General features: G+C 42.3%; 1 protein-coding gene across 2 annotated transcripts; it reads right to left on the bottom strand.

The window, feature by feature from the left end:
- On the bottom strand, positions 1 to 27,996 carry UPK1B (uroplakin 1B). 2 transcript variants are annotated; one of them, XM_039221160.1, is made up of 8 exons: positions 27,867 to 27,993; positions 17,983 to 18,070; positions 16,640 to 16,840; positions 14,132 to 14,206; positions 12,726 to 12,848; positions 10,779 to 10,958; positions 5,299 to 5,382; positions 1 to 914 (listed from the first exon to the last, which is right to left on the bottom strand). In XM_039221160.1, the coding sequence occupies exons 2-8, from the start codon at positions 18,049 to 18,051 to the stop codon at positions 864 to 866; spliced, it is 783 nt and encodes a 260-aa protein (XP_039077091.1). In that variant the 5' UTR covers positions 18,052 to 18,070; positions 27,867 to 27,993; the 3' UTR covers positions 1 to 863. The 2 variants fall into 2 exon arrangements, with proteins under 2 accessions (XP_039077091.1, XP_039077092.1); XM_039221161.1 differs by lacking the exon at positions 5,299 to 5,382 and having other exon boundaries at positions 27,867 to 27,996.

Raw genomic sequence — 27,996 nt, 5'->3', positions numbered from 1 at the left:
TATTCAGAAGCCCTCTTTATTTATAAGACTAGGCAAACAAATATTGAATTATAAGACTTTCTTTCAGGACCATGAATGGAAACAGTTCAGAAGAGAAATATTTTGACAGTAACAAAAATCATCATAAATCATGTATCTAATAGCTGGCTTGCTTCTCTTTTGTTTGAAAGGTGTTTCAAAAGTTGAGATTGGTAAATATGCGACAAGCCCCTTCTTTGTCCCCAAAAGTCACATTCTTTCCATGGGAGAATTGAGCTTAATGCACAACATATCACTCAGCCCTCTCTTGAGAGGAAGTTTCAGCCATTATTAACTCAAGGTCGGACATTGTCCTGGAGAATAAAAGCATCGTAGGTTGACATTAAGGGAATCACATGAGTCTGTGCAGATGGGAGCCACCATAGGACAAAGGCCAAAGATCTCTCTCAGCAACCTTTTCCTTAGTTCTCCCACCTGGGCAATATTGAGATGAATGAAAGCCTTTGGAAGCCTCTTTTAGAAAGCTGTGAGAAATACATGCAAATGTGCTGTCCAAATACAGACCTGGGCTTGCTGTGGTAGCACAGGTTCCTGTGGATGTCTTTATGCCCCTGAACTAAAAATAAACGGGTGGAAGTAGTAAGTCTCCTTTTCCTATCTTCTATAAAAATGTCACAGAACCCTAGACCAAGCTGAAAACACTTAGTGAGAATTTTGAGAGACTGAGAGCTCAGAGGAACACCATACCAACTGACTTGGTAATTTGAGTAAGAATGCACACATCCCCCTGGGGCTCAGATGTGGGATATATACTAGGAGATCGAGCTTGCAGTCCGAGGTCTGGAGTCACAGGAGGAAGGTGGTATAGTGGTGACACTTGGTTCTTAATATTCTATTCTGCTCCAGTAGAACATGGTACCCAGGAGAACCCAAAACTAGAATAGAAAGGGAAAAAATAAATAAGGAATTAAAAACAATTTTTTTAATGTTTTACTTATTTCTGGGAGAGAGAGACAGCGTGAGCAGGGGAGGGTCAGAGAGAGAGGGAGATACAGAATCTGAAGCAGGCTCCAGGCTCTGAGCTAGCTGTCAGCACAGAGCCTGGCATAGGGCTTGAACCCATGAACCGTGAGATCATGACCTGAGCCGAAGTCAGATGCTTAACCAACTGGACCACCCAGGCGCCCCAAGGGATTATTTTAGAAACATCTCATACTTGGGAAAAAAGGATATTAGGCTCACTCAGGCTTAGATGATGCTGAAATTTTAAGAGTAATCTCACCTTAAGAAACCTAATGGGGCAGGGGTGCCTGATGGCTCGGTCTGCTAAGCAATGACTCTTTATTTTGGTTCAGGTCACAATCTCATGGTTTGTGAGATTGAGCCCTGTGTGGAGCTCTGCACTGGCAGCACAGAGCCTGCATAGAATTCTCTGCCTTTCCTTGCTTGCATTCTCTCTCTAAGTAAGTAAATAAAAAACACAACACCTCATGGGGCAGAGGTAACTATCCTGCTACTGAGAGACAGCTTCCCCATTCCCCACCTCCCTGCCCCAGACTACACCCAGACTTGCCCATCTTCTGGGATTGCTCCTCTCACCTCTGTGCTAAATTAGCCCCCTGGGGAAATCCTTGCTTCTTCCTATGAGGGCTAATGACCCTCCAGTTGTTTCCAATTTCTCATATGTACCATTTGAAGGTACAATTTTCTTACTTTCTGCTATTGAACCTCTTCTCCCACAGGACTCCCTCTTTCCCCAAAAATGCTTGTGCCCTGCAATGGCTGCCCCTGCAGAATGCCACAGAACTCAAGGCAAGGGTTGGAATATCTGGCTCCTATTACAGCTCTCCTACTCACTCCCTACATCTGGAAAGTAAAGATAATACCATCTTATTCACCTACCTCCTTGTTAGAAGATGGAATGAGATCATGAAATACTATTATTACTCATAGTAGTAATAATAAAAAATAAAGCATCATGTCTGATGTTTATTGACTACTTACTATACATCAGGCACTGTCCTGAGTGCTACATATATAACTCCACTGAGTGCTTCCAGAACCCAATGAAGAGATCAAGAAGGTAAGGAGCTTAACCAAGGAGACTGGCTACCTATCCAGCTGCTTTTCTAGGGATTTAATGCTAACAGCATTGGATCTTGACACCTTGTCCATAGCAGACCCTCAGTACACTTGGTTTCCTTCCCTTCCCTCTTTTGAGTTTCATTCAGGGGGCCTTCCTAGATTCAGAGTCCATTTGACACTTGTGGAAATGTCAAGGGTTCTAACTGGTCTGGAGTGGGTTTATAAAATTTTTTTTTAATGTTTATTCATTTCTGAAAGAGAGCGCATAAGTGGGGAGGAGCAGGGAGAGAGAGAGAGAGGGAGATGCAGAATCTAAAGCAGGCTCCAGGCTCTGAGCTGTCAGCACAGAGCCCGACGTGGGCCTCAAACTCACAAACTGTGAGATTGTGACCTGAGCTGAAGTCGGATGCTTAAATGACTGATCCACCCAGGCACCCCTGGTCTGGAGTTTTAAGATCCTTGAGAGCCTTTAAACATTATCCCACAGTTCCTGCTAGCATGGCATGAATAGGAACTTCATTGTTACCATTTTTCATTCATTCAGCAAATGATCAGTCACATGCTATGTGCTCTGCTAGACACTAGGGATACAGAAGGCAGCTGGTTCCCAGGCTTTTGCCAGAGACAGATACATTGTAGTAGAGTGACTGTGACATGACAGAGGTGCATACAGAGTGTTGTGGGAGTTCCTGAGGGTGGGTGAGGGACCACAGAGGACTTCTCAAAGGACATGATTTTCCCTTCCTACCTGTCTCACTCAGCTTTTCACCCCAAACCCAGCATTTCCAAAAGTGTGGTGCATAAACACCCAAGGGACCCTTGTGGATGTCTATGAGGTCAAGACTACATAATAATATTAAGAATTTTTTTGCCCTTTTTACTGTTTTCACATTTGCACTGATGATGCAAAGCCAGGGACAGTAAAACTGCTGGCATCTTAGCAAGATTCAAGGTAGAGGCACTAAACTGTGTTAGTAGTCAGTGCATTCTTCACTGCTGTGTACTTGCAATAAACAAACAAACAAAAAGATTTAGAGCTTTAAGGGAGCCTGAGTGGCTCAAACGGTTATGCATCCGACTTTAGCTCAGGTCAAGATCTCAGGGTTTGTGAGTTTGAGCCCGTGTCAGACTCTTTGCTGCCTGCTTGGAGCCTGAAAGCCTGCTTTGAATTCTGTGTCTTCCTTTCTCTCTACCCCTCCCCTGCTAATGATCTGTCTCTCTGTCTCAAAAATAAACATTTAAAAAATTTTAAAAAAGAGTTTTAGAATTTTAAGATTGTTTTTGATGAAGCAGTAAGAATTACTAATTTTACTAGGTGTTCACCTTTAAATATACATCTTTTTAATGCTCTTGGAACAGAAAGAAAGTAAGCATAAAGCAATTTGTTGCATACTGAAATCTGATAGTTGCCTAAAGGAAAAGCACTTGTGTGATTTTTTGAGTTGTATACCGTATCAGCCATTTTTTCATGTAACATGACTTTTACTTTAAAAAAATGACTAATATACAAGCTACAGTTATTCAGATTGGATGTTTGGCAGACACTTTCTCAAAAAATTATGAAGCGAGTCTGTCACTTCGAGGAAAACAACTGATAATACTTGTCAGTGATAAATTTGGGCACTGAAGCAAAAATCAGGAAACTTGTTTCTGTCATGATGGGCCCATAGCATCCCCATTCTTGAAATCCTTTCCAATATGGCAATAGCAATGAATGTGATTTCTTGGTATTGCATAAAGAATTCAGCCCACATTTGGAAGATCAGCATAACACAGTGAACCAATATTTTCCCAAATAAACGATGCATGATGTTAATGGAATCATGAATGGGTAAAAGATTTATGCAAATTTCAAGACAAATTGATGTATTTTACTATAACAGAGTCTGAAAAGTTTTTTGACATAGTTTTAGAATCTATATTGCAACTAACCTTTAAGAAACTACTAGTTGTCAAACTTTGTGTAATATCAAAGAAGAATATTCACAATTACGTTTAGATAAGGCTATCAAAACACTCCTGGTTTTTTTCAACTGCCTATCAGCATGAGGATGGGTTTTCTTCAAATCCTTCAACCTAAGCAACATATTATAACAGGAAGTGAAGGATCAAATATGAGAACCTAGCTGTCTTCTATTAAAACCAGATACTGAAGATACTTTTCAAAATGTAAAACAATGCTACTTTTCTCACCGTTTTTGTTTTGGAAAATAGGCACTTTTTTCACAGAAATATATATATTTTTTAATGTTTTACTTATTTCTGAGAGAGAGAGGGTGTGAGCAAGGGAGGATCAGAGAGAGACGGAGGTATAGAATCTGAAACAGTCTCCAGGCTCTGAGCTAGCTGTCAGCACAGAGCCCAATGGAGGGCTCGAACCCATAAACTGGGAGATCATGACCTGGGCCGAAGTCAGCCGCTTAACTGACTGGGCCACCCAGATGCCCCTCACAAAAATATATTGTTACTGGTAACATGTAATCAGTTTATTATTGTTCCTTTAAATGAATTAATAAAGTGCTAATTTCCAATAGGCTAAATATAGAGACAGCCCCCGTAAATAAAAGCTTGTTGGAGTGCTTAGTAATTTTTGAGAGTGTGAAGGGGTTCTGAAACTAGCTTTAGAACTGCTTCCCAAAGGCAATGAATGGCTCTTAATCCTGATAGCAAATTAGAATCATCTGGGAAAAAAAGAAAATTTTTAAATGCCTGGGTCTTGGCCCCAGATCCACTGGATCAAAATCTCAGAGGTTGGGCCTCGTGCATATTTTCTTTTTCCCCGAGCTCTCCCAGGAAGTTTTCATGTGCAGCCAGGGCTGAGAAGCACTGCCCTACTCTTCCATTGCATGAACATCAGATAAAGTAGGTGAGGTGAGAGTGGAGGAGGCAGCTCTTTGGAAGGAGCAACGCAGATCAGGGCGGGGCAGGAACCATCTAGGGAGCAGACAGTGTTTGGTATCTAACTATAATGAATTAATGAGATCTGGAGAGCTGGAAGGGCAGGCAAGTGCTTCTCCATCAGCCAGAAGGATCTGGCTAGTAGGGCACATCTCTTCCCCAGTAGGGGATATAAACACTCTACTTGCCAGGGGAATCCACTGTCCTTGGTCTGGTGCCAGCAGCTTCCTGACTAGCCCTTGGGTCCAAGGTTTTGTTTCCAGACTGTGTAGTGTGGCTGGATTATCCAGGGGCAATCTCAAGTCCTCTCCTTATCTTGTGCAGGGAAATACTCACAGTCCAGCAGAGAATGGCAAATCCAAACCAGGCAACCCCCCAGGCATGTCGGTTCATCGGTCCAGAGATGAGTTCATAGCAGCCCTGGAGGGGCAGGTGATCCCACATGGGTGTGAGAGGAACCAGAGAGAAAGATGTAAGAGATGGGGGAAAAGAAGATGTCTATTTATATCAGTACTCTTCCAGATTTAGTTTAACATAACCAGGTTATTTCCATGTTCCTGTGGACATCCAGGTATTAACAGGGCTCCGCTGAGGGGATTGAAATAATCCTGTTCAACAGCTACTCTACATCACATTATTTTGTGTCTTTATCACTTAGTCTAATGAAGGTGCTGCTATTTTAGGCTGACATTTTTTCATATTGAATATGTGGACAGTGTCAAGTATTCTTTTTTATTGTAGTATAAAGTACAAGATAAGGTATACTTAATAAAATTTGAGTATTTTTCTTTCCTAAAATATTTTATTGGTGAGTTTTTTTGAGGGTAGAGTTACTTTTTGATTTGTTTATTCTTTTTTTTTTTTTAATGTTTTATTTATTTCTAGGAGAGAGAGAGAGACAGCATGAGCAGGGGAGGGTCAGAGAGAGAGGGAGTCACAGACTGAAACAGGCTCCAGGCTCCGAGCTGGCAGTCAGCACAGAGCCCGTCGCGGGGCCCGAACCCACGAACCGCGAGATCATGACCTAAGCGAAAGTCGGACGCTTAACCGACTAAGCCACCCAGGCGCCCCTGTTTATTCTTTTTATAAAAAAGTTTTATTCTTTTCTTTTGAGAGAGAGAGACTGCAAGTGGAGAAGGGGCTGAAACAGAGAGAGAGAAAGAGAGAGAGAGAGAGAGAGAATCCTAAGCAGGTTCTGTGCTGCCAGTGCAGAGCCTGACACAGGGCTCAAACTCACAAACCCAGGGCCAAAACCAAAAGTCAGATGCCCAACTGACTAAGCCACCCGGGTGCCCCTAATTTGTTTATTCTTTTTTTTTTTTAAATGTTTTATTTATTTCTGAGAGAGAGAGAGAGACCGACAGACAGCATAAGCAGCGGAGGGTCAGAGAGAGAGGGAGACACAGAATCTGAAACAGGCTCCAGGCTCTGAGCTGGCTGTCAGCACAGAGCCCGACACGGGGCTCGAACCCACGAGCCGTGAGATGATGTCCTGAGCCGAAGTCGGATGCTTAACCGACTGAGCCACCCAGGCGCCCTAATTTGTTTATTCTTCATTAAAAGTGCTTCTAATCTATGAAAATCAGGGTTTATTTTTAACCATTAAAAGAAGCCCTGTTTCATGCTTTCTAAATTCTCATTTCAACATATCTTTATTGGATTCTATTGAGAGCTTGAAAAGCCATGTGTGGGTGCAAATGATTTATTTTTTATTAACCAAATCATTCATTCATGCATGCCATGATCCAGAAAGTTTTTATATGTGGGACATTCTGTTCCAGTCACCATGCAAAGTGCAGGAATAATGCACACGTGGGGGCTCGGGCTGCCCTCTGAGTGACCTGTGCTAAAGCCCTGGGAGAAGTCTAGGAAATGGAATAGCCAGGGAGTTCCATGGACTCTCAGGTCCAGAGGGAAATGTCCTCCAAAGGCTGACCTTGAAGTTTAGGCCCTGGCTATAGGTGACTGCTTGTGGCTCCATCTTTTTGGAGCCTGCTCCAGTCCCTTGTTAACGCATTTATACCCCCTGCCTTTGCTAAGCCTCTATTTCTTCCCCACTTACTCTTCTCTATGTTACAGACATCTCTGTTCAGCTACATGCTCAAGTGAAAAATGTTTGAATTATCTTTAACTGTTCTTCTCTTATCCAACATCAAACACTTAAGCAAAACCTTTGGGGTCTACTTTATTTTATTTTTATTTATTTATTTATTTATTTATTTTAATGTTTTATTTATTTCTGAGAGAGAGAGAGAGAGACAGCGTGAGCAGAGGAGAGTCAGAGAGAGAAGGAGACACAGAATCGGAAGCAGGCTCCAGGCTCTGAGCTGTCAGCACAGAGCTCGACGCGGGCTCAAACTCACGAACTTTGAGATCATGACCTGAGCCAAAGTCGGACGCTTAACTGACTGGGCCACCCAGGCGCCCCTATTTTATTTTTTTAAGATTTTGTTTTTAAGTAATCTCTACACCCAACATGGGGCTCAAACCAAAACCCTGAGATCAAGAGTTGCACACTCCACCGACTGAGCCAGCCAGGTGTCCCTGGGTCTGCTTTAAAAATTTATCTCAGGGGCACCTGGGTGGCTCAGTCTGTTAAGTGTCTGACTCCTTGGCTTAGGTCATGATCTCCCGATTCGTGGGTGTGAGCCCCGTGTTGGGTTCTGCCCTGGCAACACAGAGCCTGGTTGGGATTCTTTCTCTCTCTCTGACCACCCCCTCTCTGGCTTCCCCCCTCAAAATAAATAATAAATAAACTTTAAAAATACATCTCAGATTCAAACACTTATTAATTCCTATCACTTTGGTCCACTATGGTCTCACACCAGAATTACGACAATGGCCTCTTTTTTTTTTTTTTTTAATTTTTTTTTTTTTTAATGTTTTATTTATTTCTAGGAGAGAGTGAGAGACAGCGTGAGCAGGGGAGGGTCAGAGAGAGAGGGAGTCACAGACTGAAACAGGCTCCAGGCTCCGAGCCGGCAGTCAGCACAGGGCCCGACGCGGGGCTCGAACCCAAGAACCGCGAGATCATGACCCAAGCGAAAGTCGGACGCTCAACCGACTAAGCCACCCAGGCGCCCCAGGACAATGGCCTCTTAACTGGTCTCCCAAGGCTGCTCCACTGTTGGCATCCTGCTTACCTTTATATGCTGCCAGATGGATGTTTATAATACATAAATCAGATCACTTCAAATCCCTGCGCCACCACCCTTAAAATGAAATTCTGAGTCCTCACAATGGCCTGCGGGATACTGTCTGATGCCGCTCCATCTCCATGACCCCAGCTTCCTCTACCAGAGGCTGTTTCCCTGTAAAGCTAATGAGCTTAGCCTTCAGGGCTGCTTACTTACAAGACCATTTCAAGGTGCTGTACCTAATTTTGTATGCATATTTTTAATTGTTTTTCCTGCCCCTGCAATGTAGATTTTGAAAAGCTACAATATGGATGTGAAAAAGAGTCATTCATCTCTTCAATCACCCACCCACCAAACATTTCTCAGTGCCTGCTTTGTGCCAGGCAGTATGTGAAGTACTGAGGATACAGAATGGAGTAATGCATGGTCCTCAAGGAGACTCAGAAAAAAATAGCCTTGTGAACAAATACTTATGATATGGCTCAAGTTATCAACTGCAATAATCAATAATAGAAATACAGTGTATGAAGTACTGGGTGGCATATTTTGCTATCTAGAAAGGGATTCCTCTACGAGAATTAGCAGGACTTATAGCTCAAAAAGAATTGTGGTGTGTGGGAATCTGGAGGACCAGGAGAGGGAGAAGTGGGAAGGGTTAGTAGATAAGAACTACGTTGAGAGTGAAGAACAAGTGAGGTTGAGAAAGTATGGAGTTAGGGACAGAGAGAAGAATTTCAGGTTCAGGAATTTGGCAGGAAAGTAGGGTTGTGTGATGATGAGTTTGCAGCTGTGGTGTAGCTGGTGGGTGGGTAGAGGAGATGGAAATGTTAAGGACAGGTGAGACCAAGGAATCGAGGGAAAATGTGAGAAGGTTGTAAAAACTCAAGTGAATGTCCCTCCCTGCTAGAACATTACATGTACTAGGGAGGTAACATGATTATCTGAGGGCAAATAGCCCTTTCTGTCCCTTTCAGAGAGATGATATAGTTTCTGTGTAACTACAGTCCAAACAAGATATGTTTGTGAGGGTCAGTGCGAAGGTTGAAATATGAAAAGCATTTTATTACTTCTGAGAGTGATAATGATATTGCGTATTGTGATTATAAAGAATACATTTAATTCTTAGAGTAGCCTGAATATAACTGATTAAAATGACAGTAAAACAACGTTGCTGAAAAGCTAAATAACGGTCATTTTGAAGAACTCTACAAAATAATCCTCATCACTCCCACATCCTTTCCCGGATTACCTTTCCACACGTGGGATGATGATCAGCCATACAGTGTCCTTCATTCTGAATGTGCACTTTGTATTCTTTACTCCCAGACTAAGGAGTATGACATTTCTCAAATTATTTAATAAACTGGAACACAACCACCTTTCCTCAAAATGGTAGCTCGTAAAGTAGGATAAACCTTTCACAGGCTGGCTACAACAATATGAGGATTCTCATTGGGCTTTTCAGGAATATTTCCAAATTCTTTCTTGGCTTACAGTCTGAGCTCTGGAATCAGACTGTTGGGGTCTGAATTCTGATTCAATCACTAACTAGTGCCTTGGGCAAGGCACTTCTTATATCTCTATGTCTTCCTTCCTCATTCACAAAATAAGGATCATAATCACACTTACCTTTGATCTTTAAATGAGTTAAAAGACGTATTAACTCTGGCTTTAGTAAGTAGTCAATAAATGTTAGTTTTCATGATCATTATATCATTTTCATCAGTCTGGAAACACTTACTCAAAAATCATCTGTAACCAAATCATCAATCTAACAGTTTATTAAGACTATCCTAAGGATGCCTAGGTGGCTCATTTGGTTAAGCTATCGACTCTTGATTTCGGCTCAGGTCATGATCTCATGGTTCATGAGATCGAATTCCATGTTGGGCTTCAAGCTGACAGCATGGAGCCTGCTTGGGATTCTCTCTCTCCCTCTCTCTCTGCCCTCCCCCACTCACACGCTAGCACTCTCACTTTCTCTCAAAATAAAAAAATAAACATGAAGAAAAGGACTATCCTATATTACCACTGAATAAGGAATGTGGTTATATAATTATTGCATTTATTATCAGCAATTGACATTGCTTTCAAAACTAGTAAAACATTCTTTTTGTATACACCCCTTCCAATTTACATTTCACAAAAACAGAGCAAATATTTGTTTAATGTAAATAGTTTTTGAAATACCAATCCTAGGGGTGCCTAGGTGGCTCAGTCAGTTAAGTGTCTGACTTTGGCTCATTCATGATTGCATGGTTTGTGGGTTCAAGCCCTGCCTTGGGCTCTGTGCTAAGCTTGGATTCTGCTTCAGATTCTGTGTCTCCCCCTCTCTCTGTCCCTCCCCTGCTCATGTTCTCTCTCACTCTCTCTCAAAAATAAACATAAAAAACCTTGAAACACCAATTTCATACATTGTGCAAATAGTTTGCATTTTAAAAAGTTGAACTTTGCTATTGCAATTCTCATGTTCTGTTGATTTTTTTTATATGTAGATTTTTCCAGATCATTCTTAGATTAACATCCGTATTTTACTACCAGAGAAGGAAATAGCTGACACGAGGTTTAGGGAAAAGGATGCAGAATTTTTGATGAGAGACTAAAACCTACAGCTAACCAATATTTCCTTAATGAAGAACAGGAAACCTGAAGAACAGGTCTGGGGCAGAGAGGACTCACCTGCTTGTGGTAGTATCCAGGCACTCCTAGCTTGCAGGCCTCCAGGTTGAGAGGTTCTTTAAGATTGTCCATCACACAGCACTGACGAGGCCAGGGATAGTCGGCATCATTATTCTGGGTCCGGAAGGCAGATGTATATTTCTGCCAGTCTGATGGACCATTTACACCACAGCAATTGTCCTGTCAGCAGAGGAGAAATACAAAATTCTCTTTCATGGTCCTTGCTAGAGCCGTCAATGAGATTTTATGGAGAAAGAAGATATGGAAAGTGTACCATAGTATGCGTTTACTAAAATTCCCCAAACAAGAGCTGAGGGTATCAATAACTTACATTTTAGAGGTTGGAAAATACTTCAACATTTGTTACTTTACTAGCTATTAATGAGCTCGTGGCCTTTGATGAGTTTTATCCCCTAACCTCAGCTCTATCTGGAGTGGGAGGACATTAGCTATGTGTTCATTGATCTTCATTTCCTCTGTAGAGACAGCCATGTGCCATCAGGTTTGGGTTATTTTTTTCTCTCATTATTAAAGTAATACATATTTATTCTAGAAAATGTTAAAAATATGGAAATGTAAAACAAGAATTATTTCTAATTTCTTCACCACTAAAATTTTTAATTTTCTGATTCTCAATTTGCTCATATGTCTTAAGGATATTTGTACCTCTCTGATATTGCTGAATCAAGATATTCATAGTAATAAAAATTAACATTTATTAAGGGTTTACTATGGACCAGGCACTGGACTAAACAGGTTAGGCACATTAACTAATCCTCACAGAAACCCTGAGGACCATGGGGGATAAAACATACCTCCCATCACTTTCCTTCCTTTTTATAAATTCTGCTAAAATGTTTCAAGGGAGGAAATTAAAACTGCAGGCCTCTCCGAACTTTTAGAATAAATATTTCCCAACAAACTTGATGATAAATCTGCTGTCTTTAAAGCATGTCTTATTTTGCTACTGGATTATGGAAAATCTCTCACCAAGGGAGAGTGTTTGACTTGAGACTTTTGGGGAAGAATGCTTAAGTTGTAGCCAGGCTTCTTTTAGACTGGGTTTTTAAAAGTTGGTAAGATTTTTCAAAATATGTAGGCATTCCCATTTCCATTCAAAGAGCTTAGCTCTTGTTAAAAGAGTGGAAATGTATGTGACCTATGGTCAGAAGAGTGATAGAAAGTAAAAAAGTGGCCAATGAATTGGATGTCTTAATGGGGTAAAGAGACTTATTGGAATAGGTATAATCAGATAAATGAAGGAAATGATAGAAGATAGAGAGTAAAGAGGGCTCAAAGAGGGTACAGAGGCTATAAGGGAGTTTGCTGATGATGTACTGTGAGCAGGTAGAGGGGAAGGGAGAGACGGGGTAGTGGGAGAGTTGGGTCAGATTAGGGTTTATGTAGGGATAAAAATTTATAAAGGCAAAAGGGGTGATTGTGGATATTCTGAAAGACTTGGATTTTTGATGATATTTAAGGTAAACTTGCATATAAGGCATGATGACCAGTTAGAGAAAAGTGGGCATTCAAGTCAATTCATACCCCATGGTCCTTAGGAGGACTAGCCAATAGGTACTAAATAAGCAAAATAGGGAATGATTGCCTCTTGAGTTCACTGTGGTCTGGAAGAGGAAAACTTTTTCTTTTAATGTAAGTGATGCCTGAGTTCTAAGAGGCAGCCTGTGCCTCTAGATTTTGTAATAATGTCGTTATCCCTAATTGGAAGTTAATTAACATTATGGATTAAAAATAAAGAGATCTTGAGGTCCCACTGAGTGATGTGCACACAAGAGGCCTAGATAAGAGGAATAAATGAATTTGCCTACGTCCAGTCTCTTTCTGAAGGAAACCGCCCTACAGACTGTGGTCCCCACACTTTGACTTCACTTCCAACCACATCTTCACTCCTGGATACTGGAATCTCTCCAAGACCGCAGGCATTACCTGGAGCATAAGTCTGTCCCAGGTCTTGGTAACTCCATTGTTTTTCCATTGGTCATCATTGTTTGGAGGGCTATTGTTTTGGTACCTCTCCAGCATCTGCTTCAGGAAGAGGTTAGGCGTGAACTACAGTAGCAGGAGGCAACACAAGAAGAAGAGTTAGCACACTCATGCCCAAGGAAGCAAAATGATTTGCTCTGCCTGTTACTGGGGGCACTGAATGTTATCTTCTGGGGCAAAACTGTGCTCAGAGGAACCAAGAAGGGTGGTGTGGGTGGGAGGCTGCTCTGTATGTCTGAGGTCCTTATGCAGGGGACTTTGAAGCCTCCCATCTTCAAAGAAATCCCAGCAAGACCAGGGTGGACAGGCATCGTAGGGGGGCTTAAACTGGGAAATGGAGAAAAGGAGAGAAAGCGGGATACTGAATTGAGAGGGCATCTTTGATGCGGTGGATTATTGTTCATCCAGCTGGAGGACCAGTGGCTACTGCAGAGTGGGGAGGAGCCCAACAGTACACGCTTGGGGCCTGGAGTCTCTCTGCCTGGACTCAAGATTCTTCTCTTTCACTTGCCAGCTACGTGACTTGGACAGGTTACTTCGCCTTTTTAAGTCTCACTTTTTTAATCTATAAAATGACCACGGTTGATAATACCTATTTCATAGAGTTCTTATGAGGATTAAGTAGTTATATATTTAATTTTTTAAAATATTCATTTATTTATTATTATTATTTTTAAATGTTTTATTTATTTCTAGGAGAGAGAGAGAGAGANAAGAGAACATTTTTCTTCCACTGTCTTGGTTCACATTATCAAATCTCCCCCTTTTTTTTTTTTAACGTTTTTTTTTTAATTTATTTCTAGGAGAGAGAGAGAGACAGCGTGAGCAGGGGAGGGTCAGAGAGAGAGGGAATCACAGATTGAAACAGGCTCCAGGCTCCGAGCCGGCAGTCAGCACAGAGCCCGACGTGGGGCTCGAACCCATGAACCGCGAGATCATGACCTAAGCGAAAGTCGGACGCTTAACCGACTAAGCCACCCAGGCGCCCCTCATTTATTTTTGAGACAGAGAGACAGAGTGAGAGCAGGGGAGGGGCAGAGAGAGAGACAGAGAGAGAGGGAGACACAGAATCCAAAGCAGGCTCCAGGCTCCGAGCTGTCAGCCCAGCCCAGAGCCTGATGTGGGGCTCGAACTCACAAACCGTGAGATCATGACCCGAGCCAAAGTCAGATGTTTAACTGACTGAGCCACCCAGGAGCCCTGAATAATTACATATTTAAAATTAATGCACATATTGGAGTGTCTGGTACAGTTCAAGGGCTTAATACATGTCAGTTCTTATATTGTTACGATGATAATGGTGATTCATGTGGTCATTTTTGCTCTGTGCTTTTTGTGACTGTACTCACAAAGTCTCGTTGTGTTGCTGCTGTGATACAAGATGCCACTTCAAAGCCATATACTATAAACATCAGAATGAAATACTGGAAGGGAAACAAATAAAAAAAGGAATTACATGTATCTCCAAGGAGAGAATTAAAAAAATAATAATTGTTATACTTTCAGCATAGTCATCAAAGGATAGCCATCTAGTCAATAATGAAATTATTCAACAAACCTTCGTTGATCAGCTGCTTGGCCAAGACTGGGTGCTACGTGCTTATCAACTCAATTCTCTCCTTATTCCCAGACAACAAATGGCTATTGAATACAGAGCTTTCTCAGTCCAGTATATCCTATATTTCTACTTTAACTGAGAAAAACAAATACAAGAGAATGAACTGGTGTGTGTGTGTGTGTGTGTGTGTGTGTGTGTGTGTGCATGTATGTGTATGTTCAATGGCTGGCTAGAGAATCTCGGTGGATCAGAAACTATATAGAGCTTCAAAAATCCCCCTCATTAAGAGAAATTTTCTTTATGGTTTATTGGAAATTTGGAATTACAGAGTTCAGAAAAAGATGACCAGGTCATGTTTAATATCCATCCACTGTCCCTCCTGACAAGGGCCCAGCCTCTCCAGAGAGGAGCAGGTGGCCTCCAGGCACACAGCCCTTCACTGGCATTCTTCTCTCAACACCCACCCTTCCAAGTATGGGCCACATGAGTGGAACAGACCTCGCCGTGTGGTATTGCTGTCGTGTGTATGTGTCCACACTCGCACATGTGCACACACGCATTCACGTGATGCCTCCCCACCACACTGCCCCTATGTGTTACCAGAAAATATCTGAACATCAAGTTGCCTCTGAATCAGGGATGGGAACTATTTGTGAGGGTCTGTCTTTGCTTTCTTCAGCATTGCACATTCACTAGTGGTCTCTGGCTTCGGAAGGGGTGCTGTAGTCCATGGGGGAGGGCAAGGAAAACCATCCTCTCCCCCTGGGCAGAGGCGGCTCTCTGAGCAGGATTCTCTGTGGCCCTAACCACTCAGCTTGGATAAAGGCTGGGGAGTTAACAGCAGGAGCACCTTCAGAGGCCTCATAACATTTGCTGTTCTTTGTCACAGCTTTATTGGTTATGGGCACCTGGCTGGCTCAGTCCACAGAGCACGTGATTCTTGATCTTGGGATTGTGAGTTCAAGCCCCATGCTAAGTATAGAAATTACTTAAGAATAAAATCTTTAAAAGAAAAAATGAACTTTGATGGTTCTTCTTAGAGAGGCTCAGAAACCTCTTAGAAACTATCAAGAAAGGAGGCACAGGGCTCAGCTGTTTTCTCTGCCAGCCCCTTGGAAGGGAGGGACACTGCTCCTTTGCTCTGCAGGGCACGGTAAAGAATGTTCCCTGCTGGCTGTGTCAGGCATACATGGCTGGCCCAAAGTGAGACCAGGGTGCAGGTGAAGCTTGTCTCTGGGGACACCTGCCCCTCCTCTCCCTTTCCCTGAATTCTTTTCCCCACCTGAAAAAGTGGGTGCTTTTGCCCTGTAACTAACTCACGCTAAAGGAATCAGAGAATGTAAAAGTTCTGCATTCCCCGGGTGCCAGGACAATGTTTAGATCACAGGAAAAGTAAACCAACAAGCACTTTAAGTTGCTGGGCTTGTTCCATAAAGATGTAACTCAGGTCCTACAGCATTTGGGTAGGAGAGTTATTTCAGGGCGGGGAGTGGGGGTCGGGCCCCATCACAGTGTGAGAAACCATTGTCCTGAGAACGGGCTCAGAGAATAGAGGTCTAGACCCAATACCCAGGGTTCTTAGCTCTGCTGGCTACAAATCTGCTTCCATCTACAAAGGCAGGGAGTGACCTTGCTGTCTATGGCTTGGAGCAAAGTTTCTCTGTGGGTGCACAGTGTTAGAGCCTCCACAGGCAGATGGAGCTGAAGCTGCACTCTACAGTGCTGTGCATTAAGGTTTCCTAGGGACCCTGAAAAGCGAGTGAATGTATAATATAGGAAATGCAGGTCATTATATACAAACATCAGCCTGGGCTCAAAAATGAAAAAGTGCATGCTTTCTCTTAAAAATTCATGCATATTTTGTATTTTATACCCTAAAATATCACTGACTGAATAATACTGAAATAATATTTTAAACTACTTATTGTCAAGAGAACAACTCTAATCATCAAATTCTCACTCTGTCTCTTTGGCCTACGTAGCTCCTGGCTGAACCCACTGGCTGCAGACACCAGTTGGAGAAGCACTGATCCGGAAATACTCAACAGGGTGACCATCAGGTTTCTCTCCTTTGGGTTCTCTGTACTAGAATCTTCTGGACTTGCAACAGTGAAGGGCATCCTTGCTCCCAAAATGGTCAAGCTTCACTGCGGGAAAAGTGTTTCCTCCACTCTCCCTTCATCTGGTTCTCTCTGCTCCCACTTACCCCACTAAAAGCCAAATCACTATGCTCAGGGAAGAAGAAACAATCCATCAAAATTGGCCCAGGAGACAACTGAAGAGAGCTTTAAGTTCTCACCGCCAGAAGAATTTTCCTGTTGGACTTCATGATGCCTACTATGCCAAGAACAGACAGACAGAAGAGACAGATGCCGACAAACATGCCAATCCAGGCTGCCCCATAGATGTCATCATTGTCAGTGGCTTCAAGCAGTGGGTAGAGGCTGTGTTGGTCGGACACAAAGAAGATGCACTCTGCAGTCAGGGCAATACCGCACATCTGGGGGCAGAGGACATTCTGTCAGGCTGGTAGTGGAACAGCGTTGGAAAAGGGATGCAAAAGTATGGAAGGGGATTCTAAGAGAGGCTAACTCTCTCTCTGCGTAGGTTCAAAGCAATTAACTGAAACTCATCTCCAGGAAATCAAATAGCTCCTTCCAACCTATTTGTAGGTTGTGCGCCTCCTCCCACATGTCACTCTGTCTTACTGCTATTTAGGAAAAGACTCAGGCAATTTCAGACCATCTAAAGTCCGTGGGACAGAAGCCACTCAAACAACATCTTGTATGGATATAACCTCCCAGCCCTGCTCCCACTGTCCTCTGCCCCAATTTCTGTATTATAATATTTAGACTAATCTTTGTCTGGGATTTGGTCATCAGTGTCAGAGAACCACTGAGCATTAGGGCTGGAAGTGACCTTGGTGGTTTTCTTTCCCACCCCCTGCATTTTATGGACGAGGGGTGTTGTCCTTGAAAGCTGATGACTTGTCCAGAGTCATGGAGTTAGAGGCAAGGTGGGAGCAACAGCCGGAGATGACTCTCAAGTGCTCTCTCAGCACACTGAGCCCACACAGCTTGACCTCGGAGTCACGCTCCCATCCTGGTACCGGTCTCTGTGTGATAAGGACAAGTAAATGCAAACATCTGTCCCCAACAGCCTTAATAGCACTGTTCCACTCAAATCAAATCAAGGTGAAATAGGAAAGAAACACCAAAGTGTGTGAGTGGTGGGAATGTTTGCACACTGACCGTGGTTGACATGGTTTCTTTCAGATTCTTGTGTTTTAAAGTTGAGAGGGAGGGGTTGTGGGCTAAATGGGTAAGGGGCATTAAGGAATCTATCTTGAAATCATTGTTGTACTATATGCTAACTAACTTGGATTTAAATTTAAACATAAAATAAAAATAAAAAAATAAAGTTGGGAGGGAAATATTCTCTTTTTTTGGCATATCACATAGTTACATATGATTATATAATTAAATTCTAGCTAGTGTATTTTGCTAACACATTTCCTAAAATGAAAAGAGATAGGAAGCCAGTAATTACATGATTGCTTTCCTTTAAACTCTCACTTTTGATTAATCCAAAAATTGTGATTACTGAAAAGACAGAATTTCCTGAAAAATACTCATTACTTACACCAACAATCACATTTCCAAAAATCAGCAGGCCCTGGAAGCAACGAACAGTGGAGTCCTCTTTGGCCATTGTCAGGATTTTCCCCAAGCTGAAGACACAGTGGAGAACATTCCAGCTGAGTAGGACCCGGTGACAAATGCTGCTCCAAGTTTCATAAAATGACTACATCACTCTATCACGCATCACCTTCATGTGTTCCAAAGCATCCAGACCAAAGTCAGGCATTCGTTTAGCACAGGAGGGAATTTGGTTACTAAGCCCAGGAATCTCTCTCTCTCTCTCTCTCTATATATATATTTTTTTAACTCTAATTTTATAAAGAAAGTAACTTTTAGTTGTTCTTTAAGGTGTACATATACAGACTGCACACTTCTGAGTGATGAGCTGAGGTCCTGCATGTGAGCAAGGGCAGACATGGGGTGCTGAGGACTGGGCAGGGCTGAAGCACTCCCAGGTGCCCTGGCATGGCTCTTCCTGCCCTTGGTCATGGCAAACTGAAACTCCAAAGGGGAACCCATGGCCAAAGTTGGTAGCTGGTGCACATATGGACTATGGGCAGCTGTTAAAAATCATTATTATCAGAATATTTTGGGGGCACATGGGTGGATCAGGCGGTTAAGCGTCCGACTTCGGCTCAGGTCATGATCTCATGGATTGTGGGTTCGAGCCCTGCATCAGGCTCTGTGCTGAAAGCCAGCTCAGAGCCTGGAGGCTGCTTCAGATTCTGTAACTCCCTCTCTCTCTGACCCTCCCCTGCTCACGCTACCTCTCTCTCTCTCTCAGAAAAAAAAAAAAAAAAAAAAAAACTTAAGAAAAAAGAGAATATTTTGTTACCTTCAAAAATAGTTGGCAATTTAAAAAGTTCCCTGGGGGTGTCTGGGTGGCTCAGTTGGTTAAGCAACTGACTCTTGATCTCAGCTCAGGTCATGATCTCACTGTTTGTGATTTTGAGCCCTGCATTGGGATCTGCACTGACAGTGGGGAGGAACCTGCGTGGGATTCTCTCTCTCCCTCACTGTCCTCCTCCTCTGCTTGTGTGCTCTCTCTTAAAATAAAGAAAAAACCATTTAAAAAAATCTTGAAGACATAATGAAGAGTTCCCTGTTGCACGAGGCGGGGCCGGGGGAGAGGAGGGGCTGACATATAGTTCCTGCTGTGTGCCACTCTACCAGGTGCTTCACATACACACATCTAATTCTCATAGCCCAATTAGGTAGAAAAGAAAAAAGATGAGGAGGCTCATTTCACAGATGAGGAAACTAAAGCTTTAATTTAGGTAATTAAGTTCCCTGGGGCCATGCAATCAGTAAATGGAAGAGCTAGGCCGGAGAGCTTGGTCTGTGTGACTCTGGAGCCCAAGTTCATCCCCTCAGCCCACACTGGCTCCCAGAAACTATTTACAAGATTTAGTGCTTTGTATGGCACTAAAGATAAGTGGGCCTCTCCCTCCCTGAGGATTCTCTGGAAGGAACATGAGGGTAAGTGTTTGGGTCAATTACTTTAGCTTTTGTGGTTAAAATACCTTCAGAAAAGCCATTCAGATCTCTTATCATGTTGTTAATTAAATTAACTAATCACTTCCTGTATTCATACTCTAAGTCAAAATGTATTAAATAATATGCCTTGAGTTTTGAGGTATAAGAGATATATTAGGGAGATTGTTGTTTTCTAGGATTTTATACTCTCGTCGGGAAGCTAAGACATGTTCCTAAATAATTTTAATACATCTAGGAAGTCCCTAAGAGTACGGGCGTTTTGAGTAGGGAAGACATAAGCCTTGCAGAGTATATGTGGTTTTGGTAAGTAGATTAGAGATTAGGGCAGTATGGCTGACATTCCAGGGAAAGGAAATGTCAGGGAGCAGAAACCTAGAAAAGCAAGGTGGCCATGAGGTAGCAAGTGAGTCACTTTGGCTGAAGTCCCAGTTTGTATAGGAGATCAGTGGGAGGCAAGCCTTCTCAGACCCTGCTAAAATTTAACTTCATTTGTTACTACTCTCTAATGTAAGTATTAACAACCTTCCAAATAATCTCAACTTCTCCATTTTCCCTTCCTTTAATTGAAATTAAAATTCATGAGTGTTTCGGGGCGCCTGGGTTGCTCAGTCGGTTAAGTGTCCAACTTCAGCTCAGGTCATGATCTCAGGGTTGGTGGGTTCTAGCCCTGCGTCGGGCTCTGTGCTGACAGCTAGCTCAGAGCCTGGAGCCTGTCTTCAGATTCTGTGTCTCCCTCTCTCTGACCCTCTCCTGTTCGCGCTCGTGCGCTCTCTCTCTCTCTCAAAAATAAATAAAAACATTAAAAAAATAAAATTCATGAGTGTTTCTGGCTCAGAATTGGGTGCATAGTGGGTACTCTATCAATGTTTGCTGAATGAATAGAACTGGGCCATTGTTATAAGATCTTCATGTGTAGTTTCTGCTTATTAGAAATGGCATTCATTCTTTCCTGCAATTGTTCCAGTAATTGTTAAACGTTAGACTGAGTGGAGCCTGAGTTCCCTGAAGGAGTTAATGCACCGTCTGCCAAGGAGATCTTTACTCATGTAATCAGACCAGTCACATTGTAAAATGCATACTGGTATGCACAGACATTGCTCCTGACAAGTTAAGTTACCATCTAGAGACACAAATAAATAGACAGTGAAAGGCAGAAGTTCAAACAACCCAAGTATAGAAAGTAAAGGGCAAAAGTCTGGAGGCCAAGGGCAGCACCATTTCAACCAGTACAGATTATACATCCATTTGCTGGGTAGCATCAGCCTGCTTAGTTGATTAGCAGTGATTTGTTCTTTCAAGGAATTTAAAGTGTGATTACAGCAACATGGGTTCAAAGCAAAAATGACTGTATGCAGTCAAATAAAGGAGGAAATAGGACTATGCCTAAAAGGAAGAGAGTAGGCAGGCCACCAAAGAGAGGCTTTCTTGGTGCAGAAAGGAACTGAAGAAACTCTGAAGAAGGTATTTGGCCCCGGTGACTCATGAAACCCCATGACAGCCTTTTTCAAAGAGGCCCTGCCACACCGAGTTTTATAAAGGGGGAAGGGACGAATGAATCACCTGTGGGAGAATTGTCCATCAGATTCAGGGTGGAAACGTGCAGACAAGAGTGGGAGAAGACGAGGAGGCAGACCAGGGGTTAGTCTGAGTAAAAAGAAGAATTAACTGAAGAAATCTAGACAGGCGTGGGCAATGACAGAGAGGCGGCCTAACTATATTTATGGAAGGCAGGGATATAGTGATGGTAAGACATTCTGAAGTTGCTGACCACTAGATTTTTCTCCATTTCCCCTGTGAATTCTCTCCTCCTTCAAGCCTCTGGGATCAGTGATCCGTAACTTAGAAAGTCGCTCTTGTCTTCCAAAATAACAAAATGATGATGAAAGCTGCTATTTAATGAGGACTTCCAATGTTCTCAGAACATGTTAGGGACTTTATCCTCTCAACACATCCAAGAGATGGGTATTTTTTTTAAGTTTATTTATTTTTTAGAGAGATAGAGCAGGAAGGAGGGAGGGGCACAGAGAGAGGGAGAGAGAGAATCCTAAATAAGCTCCATGCTCGAGTCTGATGCAGAGCTCGATCTCAATATTGTGAGATCATAGCCTGAGCCAATATCAAGATTTGGATGCTTAAGTGACTGAGAAACCCAGGCACACCAAGAGATGGGTTTTTATTTTTTTTTAACCAAAGTCTGTTCTAGTTTCCCATGGCTGCTGTAACAAGTTATCACAAATTTCATGGCTTAAAACAACACAAATGTAATATCTGATGTGGAGGTCAGAAGTATGAAAATGGTGGCTCAGTGGGTTGAGCCATCAACTCTTGGTTTTGGCTCAGGTCATGATCTCACAGTTTGTGGATTTAAGGCACTCCCACCCACGCCCAGTGGGGCTCTGTGCTGAGCATGGAGCCTGTTTGGGATTCTCTCTCTCTTTCTCTCTCTCTCTCTCTCTCTCAAAAATAAAAGAAATAAACTTAAAAAAGTGTGAAATGAGTCTCACTGGCTTATAATCAAGGTGTCAGTAGAGCCTTCCTCCTAGAGGATCCAGGGTGAGAATCTGTTTTCTTGCTATGTTGCTGATGAAAAAAGGGAGGCCTGAGAGATAACTTACTTTGCCCAACACCACATTGCTTAGAAAATGCAAATGTTCAGATCCAAACACAGGTATGCTTGGCTTCAGATCATTTATATAACACTGTGTAGTTTATAAAGTCCTGTCACATAGCTGCTACTTTCAGTATAAAAAGCAACCCCTGACTCGCTACCTTGTCAAGCCTCAAGCAGAGAGAACAGGTCCATTTTCCTGCTCTGATGAGCCTGTCTTTGCAAAGGTCAGAATCAGTGGGCCTCTCTTCGCTCACGTTTCCAGGTTCTTGTCTCCTTAGCTCCTTGACATTACACTAATATTTGTACATTTTCCCCAAGCCCAGTGCTGCACCCACATGTTTTTCCAGAAAATTTGTTTGGAAGTACCCCAAACGTGCAGTTCTCTCACCCACCCCTCGGGACCAAAATTCGTGGAAGGTAAAGGTGCAAATGTGCAGGTTAATATGACAGCCAACATTTCATAGCCTCTCCTTGGTCATTTGTATTGTAGACTAGGTTGGTGTCTAGAACATAAAACGTTGTTGTATCTGTCAAGCAGCCACAAATGTCAAGAGAGATGGCACTCAGGGAACCAAGTGTAGGCTTCTGGTGCCTCACAGTATAGCCTAGTGGCTGTGGTCTAGCTGTGAGCACAATGGACTCGGGTCAGAATACTGAGGTTCAAACCCCCAGTCTTGCCCATCCTTACTGTGTATCCCTGGGCAATGCCACTCAGTGTCTACTTCCTCATTTATAAGATGGGTAAAACACAGTGTGTTTCACGGGGTTGTGATCATTGAGATAAAAGGTGCAGAAGTGGTTGGCAAATACTGTTGTGCTTGTGGTGTGGCCAGAGTCAGAAACCAAGTAGCACATCCACATGGGAGGGACCCTCTCTGTATTCCATCAGCATTCCTGAACAGTTAACACCGGACACTAGGCTACATTGCCCTGGCTTTGGCTAGCTCCAGGGCCTCTGCTCCAGACTGAGGTGATCCAGAGCTGATGCTTAAGATTCTCCTCCCTGCCCAGGCTGCATTTCCCCTGATAAAGAATTTACTTAGGGGGGATTCTGTCTGCTCCCCTTGCGGATTGTTTCCTCCTGTTATATATATATATATATATATATATATAGTTTTATATATACATACATATATATATAGTTTTATATATATATATAGTTTTATATATATATATAGTTTTATATATATATATAGTTTTATATATATATATATAGTGAATTTATTGCCCTTTCCAGAGAGGACAGGTATAGAGAGAAAAGAAAAGGGTGGGACAGATAGGCACCTCTCTGCATAAAGAACATAAACTGTGGTGTTCTCTAGGGCCTGGTGGAAGGTGTGTCTCAGGTTAATAACTTCTTGAGTTTTGTTTCTGCCTGCCTGATTAAAAAAGTATTATGATAAATACTTTTTATGGTTAATTTTATGTGTCCACTTGATTAGGATATGGTGCCCAGTTGTTTGGTCATATACCAGTCTGGATACTGCTGTGAAGATATTTTTACAGACCTGATTAACATGTAAATCAATAGACTTTGAATAAAGCAGATTATTCTCAACATGGATGGGCCTCTTTCAATCGGTTAAGGTCCTTAAGGGCAAAACTGGTTTCCTGAGGAAGAAGGAATTCTGCCTCAAAACTGCAAAATAAAAGCCTTGTCTGCATATTTCAGACTCAAGACGGTAACATCAACTATTTTCCTGAATTTTCTGCTGCTGTACAGATTTCAGGCTTGCTAGCGCCTACAACATGTGAGCCATTTCCTTAAAACAAATATTTCTTATGTGGCTGAAGATGTAGAGGCTTTGTAGAGAGTCCTCTCATTGTGGAAATGAGCAACCCGAGGCCCTGGGAGGGCAAGTGACTTGCTCTAGATCATGGATATGTTGTTTGCAGAGTCAAGATTCAAGTCCACATCTCCTGACTCTTAATAGCCTTTTATTGAGTCTGTCACTAATCATTCTTCTTTTTAAGGTAGGTGGATACTACCTCCCTTTGTTTCTTTCAAGTTGAGAGAAATCTTCAATGCCCTTCTCTTTTCCCTTACAGGTTAAGCCATAAAGGGAGGCATATAAACAAAGCCAGCAGCAAGAAAGCCTTCTACCTTTGCCTTCCGTTCAACTCTTCTCACTAATTATCCTAATTTCCACAATCCCACAAGAGAATAATTCCTTTGCTCCAGACTAGAATGCACATCCATGTAAAAAAGAGGCACACTGAGTCTCATAAGTTGTCCATGTCAATGTCTCATTGTAAATCATTTCATCAGACCCTTTCATTTTCAAACAGAGAGGGAAGATGAGAGAGAGAGAGAGAGAGAGAGAGAAATGCAAGGAGAGTAGGACCTCAATAGACTAATGTAATTAATGATCTTGGGGCTTGGGTCTGTCTTCTGTGGATAGAGACTGAGTCCTGACACTATGATGTGTCTTCCCCTCCTATGGACCCTTTTTAGCCCCCAGTATGTATGTATCAGCTATTTCAAGGATGGGGTCTATAGAAACTTTCTTGTGTTATTCCACAGCAGCTCTTTCCTCATAGGTAATAGCTTTGTTTTTTAACCTAGCAGGGATAGAAAAGAAGCAAATGAGGTGAGCTGAGTTTTAAAATGTGGGATTGGTAGAGGGCAGAGAGCTGAGTAGTGACAGTCCACTTTATTTTTTTAAACTTTTAAACAATGTTTATTTATTTCTGAGAGAGAGAGAAACGGAGCATGAGCAGGGGAGGGCAGAGAGAGAGGGAGACACAGAATACAAAGCAGGCTTCAGGCTCTGAGCTGTCTGCACAGACCCAGTGTGGGGCTCAAACTCCCCTACCATGAGATCATGACCCGAGCTGAAGTCAGACATTTAACTGACTGAGCCACCCAAATGCCCCTATTTTTAAATTGTTTTTAACATTTATTTATTTGTGAGACAGAGAGAGACAAAGCACAAGTGGAGGAGGGACAGACAGAGAGAGAGAGACACAGAATCTGAAGCAGGCTCCAGGCTCTGAGCTGTCAGCACAGAGCCCAGTACGGGGCTAAAACTCACATACTGCAAGATCATGACCTGAGCCCAAGTCGAATGCTTAACCAATTGAACCACCTAGGCCCCCTGTGACTGTCCACTTTAGAAATACTATCACCCCTGACTGAAAGTATGCAGCTCACCTCAAAGTGTTTTCCACGTTCAAGAATAGCCTCTGTGAGCCCCACCCTGTGGAAAACTGCCCAGTGGCCTGGCACCATGATGATTTACACAAATTGCTCAACATCCCAGGAGCTTCTTTGCTCTGGAGGAGTGCAAACGTTTTAATAGGCTGGAGTTTTCTTTATTTTTCTTGTGCTCTCATTCACAATGTTTTCTTATAAAAATTACTCATATCTATAGTGTTGATGTTTCCAGACACATTGAATAGGTCTAAAAACCATTGCTCACTAAACAAACCACTTTCAAAGCAGAAGAAAAAGAAATAAGACTCTCCCACCACGCATGAGATCATTTTTTCAAGTTCATTACCTCTTTTCCTCACCCAAGTTTGTTGGACCAGAGAACATGCAAACCACACCTCAAACTCTAGCTCATGCTAGAGAAATTTGGATTAACAAAAGAAAAAAAAAGGAAAAACCCAGAGAAATGGGAGAGGAAGAAATAAGGAAAACACCGTGCTATTACCTTAGTCCTGACCTTGAAACCCAGAACAAGAGTAGACAGTTGTATGACTTACAGGGGAGAATAAAGGTGGGTGTGTGGATTTTAGATCAGAACAGGACAATTGCTAGTCTGCTTAATTTTAGGGTAGGATGAGTCCCTGGAAATGATGAAAAGTGGCACTTGTGCCCTCGGCTGTGACACCCATGGCTCACAGCATCCATTGGTTTTTCTTGCTTTAAAGCTCTAAACCTGCTCTAATATGGCAACTAGTAGTTGCATGCAGCTGTTTTCATTCAAACTCAGTCAATTAAATAAAAAGTCAATTATTTGGATGCACTAGCCACATTTTAAGTGTTCAGTAACCACATGAAGTTAGTGGCTATTGTATAGAACATTTCCATCATCGCAGAGGATTCTATTGCGCAGCACTGTTCTAGACTCCTGATGCTTGCCGTGATAACTTCACAGCCCTCGACCCACCTGAAGTCAGATATAAGATAGAAGCAATGGCTCAGCCATTCTCAGCCACATGAGGACCTCAGGTGTGGGTAAGGCCAGCAGGATGCCCAGCCCCAAGGCAGGAATGCTATGAAGACTCCTTGGGGGAGGTGAGGTTAGGGCACCTCTTCATGAATTTGGTCTTTGCCCTAGTTAGGGAACACCAGGGGTGTGTTCAGCCTGCATGGGCTGATCAGTGTTTGTTCTGAGTAAGAATGTAGGCAGGAGAGGTCAAAAAGAAGTTCTGAGATTTCATTTGTCTTTCTTGACTAAATAGTGTATAAATTCCCCTAGGTATTTACAAGTCTATGATTCTTTCCAGGTAGTTTTAAAAAAATGGGTGAGTTGATTTTTAAGCCTATTGTAGCAGAAAGCAAAATAAGAAAATTTTCTCCTCATCAAGAAGGGCTAATCAAAAGGGAAACTATTTCTTTACAAGGTTTTAAAACTATATAAATATATATAAAACCAAAATATGTATGTATATTTTATATATACGTTCTTTTTGTGCTAAGCAACTCTGTTCAGGCAAGAAACAATCAACATTGTATTTAATTTTTTTAATGTATTTTAAATTTATTTCTGAGAGAAAGAGAGAGAGAGAGAGAGAGCACGTGAACAGGGGAGGGTCAGAGAGAGGGGGAGATGATACAGAATCTGAAGCAAGCCCCAGGCTCTGAGCTAGCTGTCGGCACAGAACCCGATGTGGGGCTCTAACCCAAGAAACCGTGAGATCATGACCTAAGCCGAAGCCGGACGCTCAACTGACTAAGCCACCCAGCACCCCAACATTGTCTTTAATTTTAAGAAGACATTAAAATTAATGATATTCAAAATGTATTAAAAGTCTTTGAAACTAGTTGTAAGTGGGGTTTTAAACTTATAAACAAAATAATACTAACCTTATTTGAAACTTAATTCATTTTATGTGTAGAAATGTTGTTAGAATGAAAAATATCATTAGGGTCTGTGGATCCTGTAGATCAACTAATTGGTGAAGAGTAAAAATAAATTATATAAAAATAACATTGTGTAGATAAAGCTAATTTGTTGACTTATTTCAATGGACACATTTATTAAATAGAACTGTTTGCAGAGAAGAAACATGAGAAAATTGTCTCAAATATCCCATTATGAGTAGGCAGGACCAAATGATTTCTGATGAGAGAACCAGGGAACTTTCTCTCTGCTACATTGTTAAGAAAGAACATGACCCGCTTCGTAATTTTTTTTTTTTTTGCTTCTCAGATTTCACAAAGAAATTGGGGTCCCCAAACTGGGGTCAGTCTGAAATTTTAATCAGGAGATACAGGTTTTCCCAGGATTCTTGGATTTTTCTTGGTCTTCCTATTGGGAAATTTGAGGTTGGGATCCAGGTGGGTGAATAACACTCCCAGAAGAATTTTAACCTCTGTTCTGAGAACTGGACAATATCAAATGGTTTAAGAAAGCAATTTTTACCATTTAAAGGAAAAGAGAACAAAATCGCCACAAAATACTAAATGACCAAAAATGACAGATCTAGTCATGAGGACATTATCTTCTCTGCTCTCTTTGGGACCCCAGCTCACCTCCCAGGAAAGCACCCCAACCATTGAGGGTGTCTCTGGCTTCCCTGCACAGTGAGATCAGTCTACTCACCACGGTGCCCGCTGCTCCTCCTCCTCCTTCTCCTCCTTCTTGTGCTGAGCCGGCCCACTCTGCAAAGCTGCTCTGGCCTGAAGTGCTTTTCTACCCAGCACCAATTCTCTGAACCTCCACCAGGGAAGGG

Source organism: Hyaena hyaena, unplaced genomic scaffold, assembly GCF_003009895.1.
Source record: "Hyaena hyaena isolate Hyena2069 unplaced genomic scaffold, ASM300989v1 scaffold_961, whole genome shotgun sequence".
NCBI lineage: Eukaryota > Metazoa > Chordata > Mammalia > Carnivora > Hyaenidae > Hyaena > Hyaena hyaena.
The sequence above is the reverse complement of the archived record's forward strand: the minus strand, read 5'-3'. Positions and strand labels throughout refer to the sequence as shown.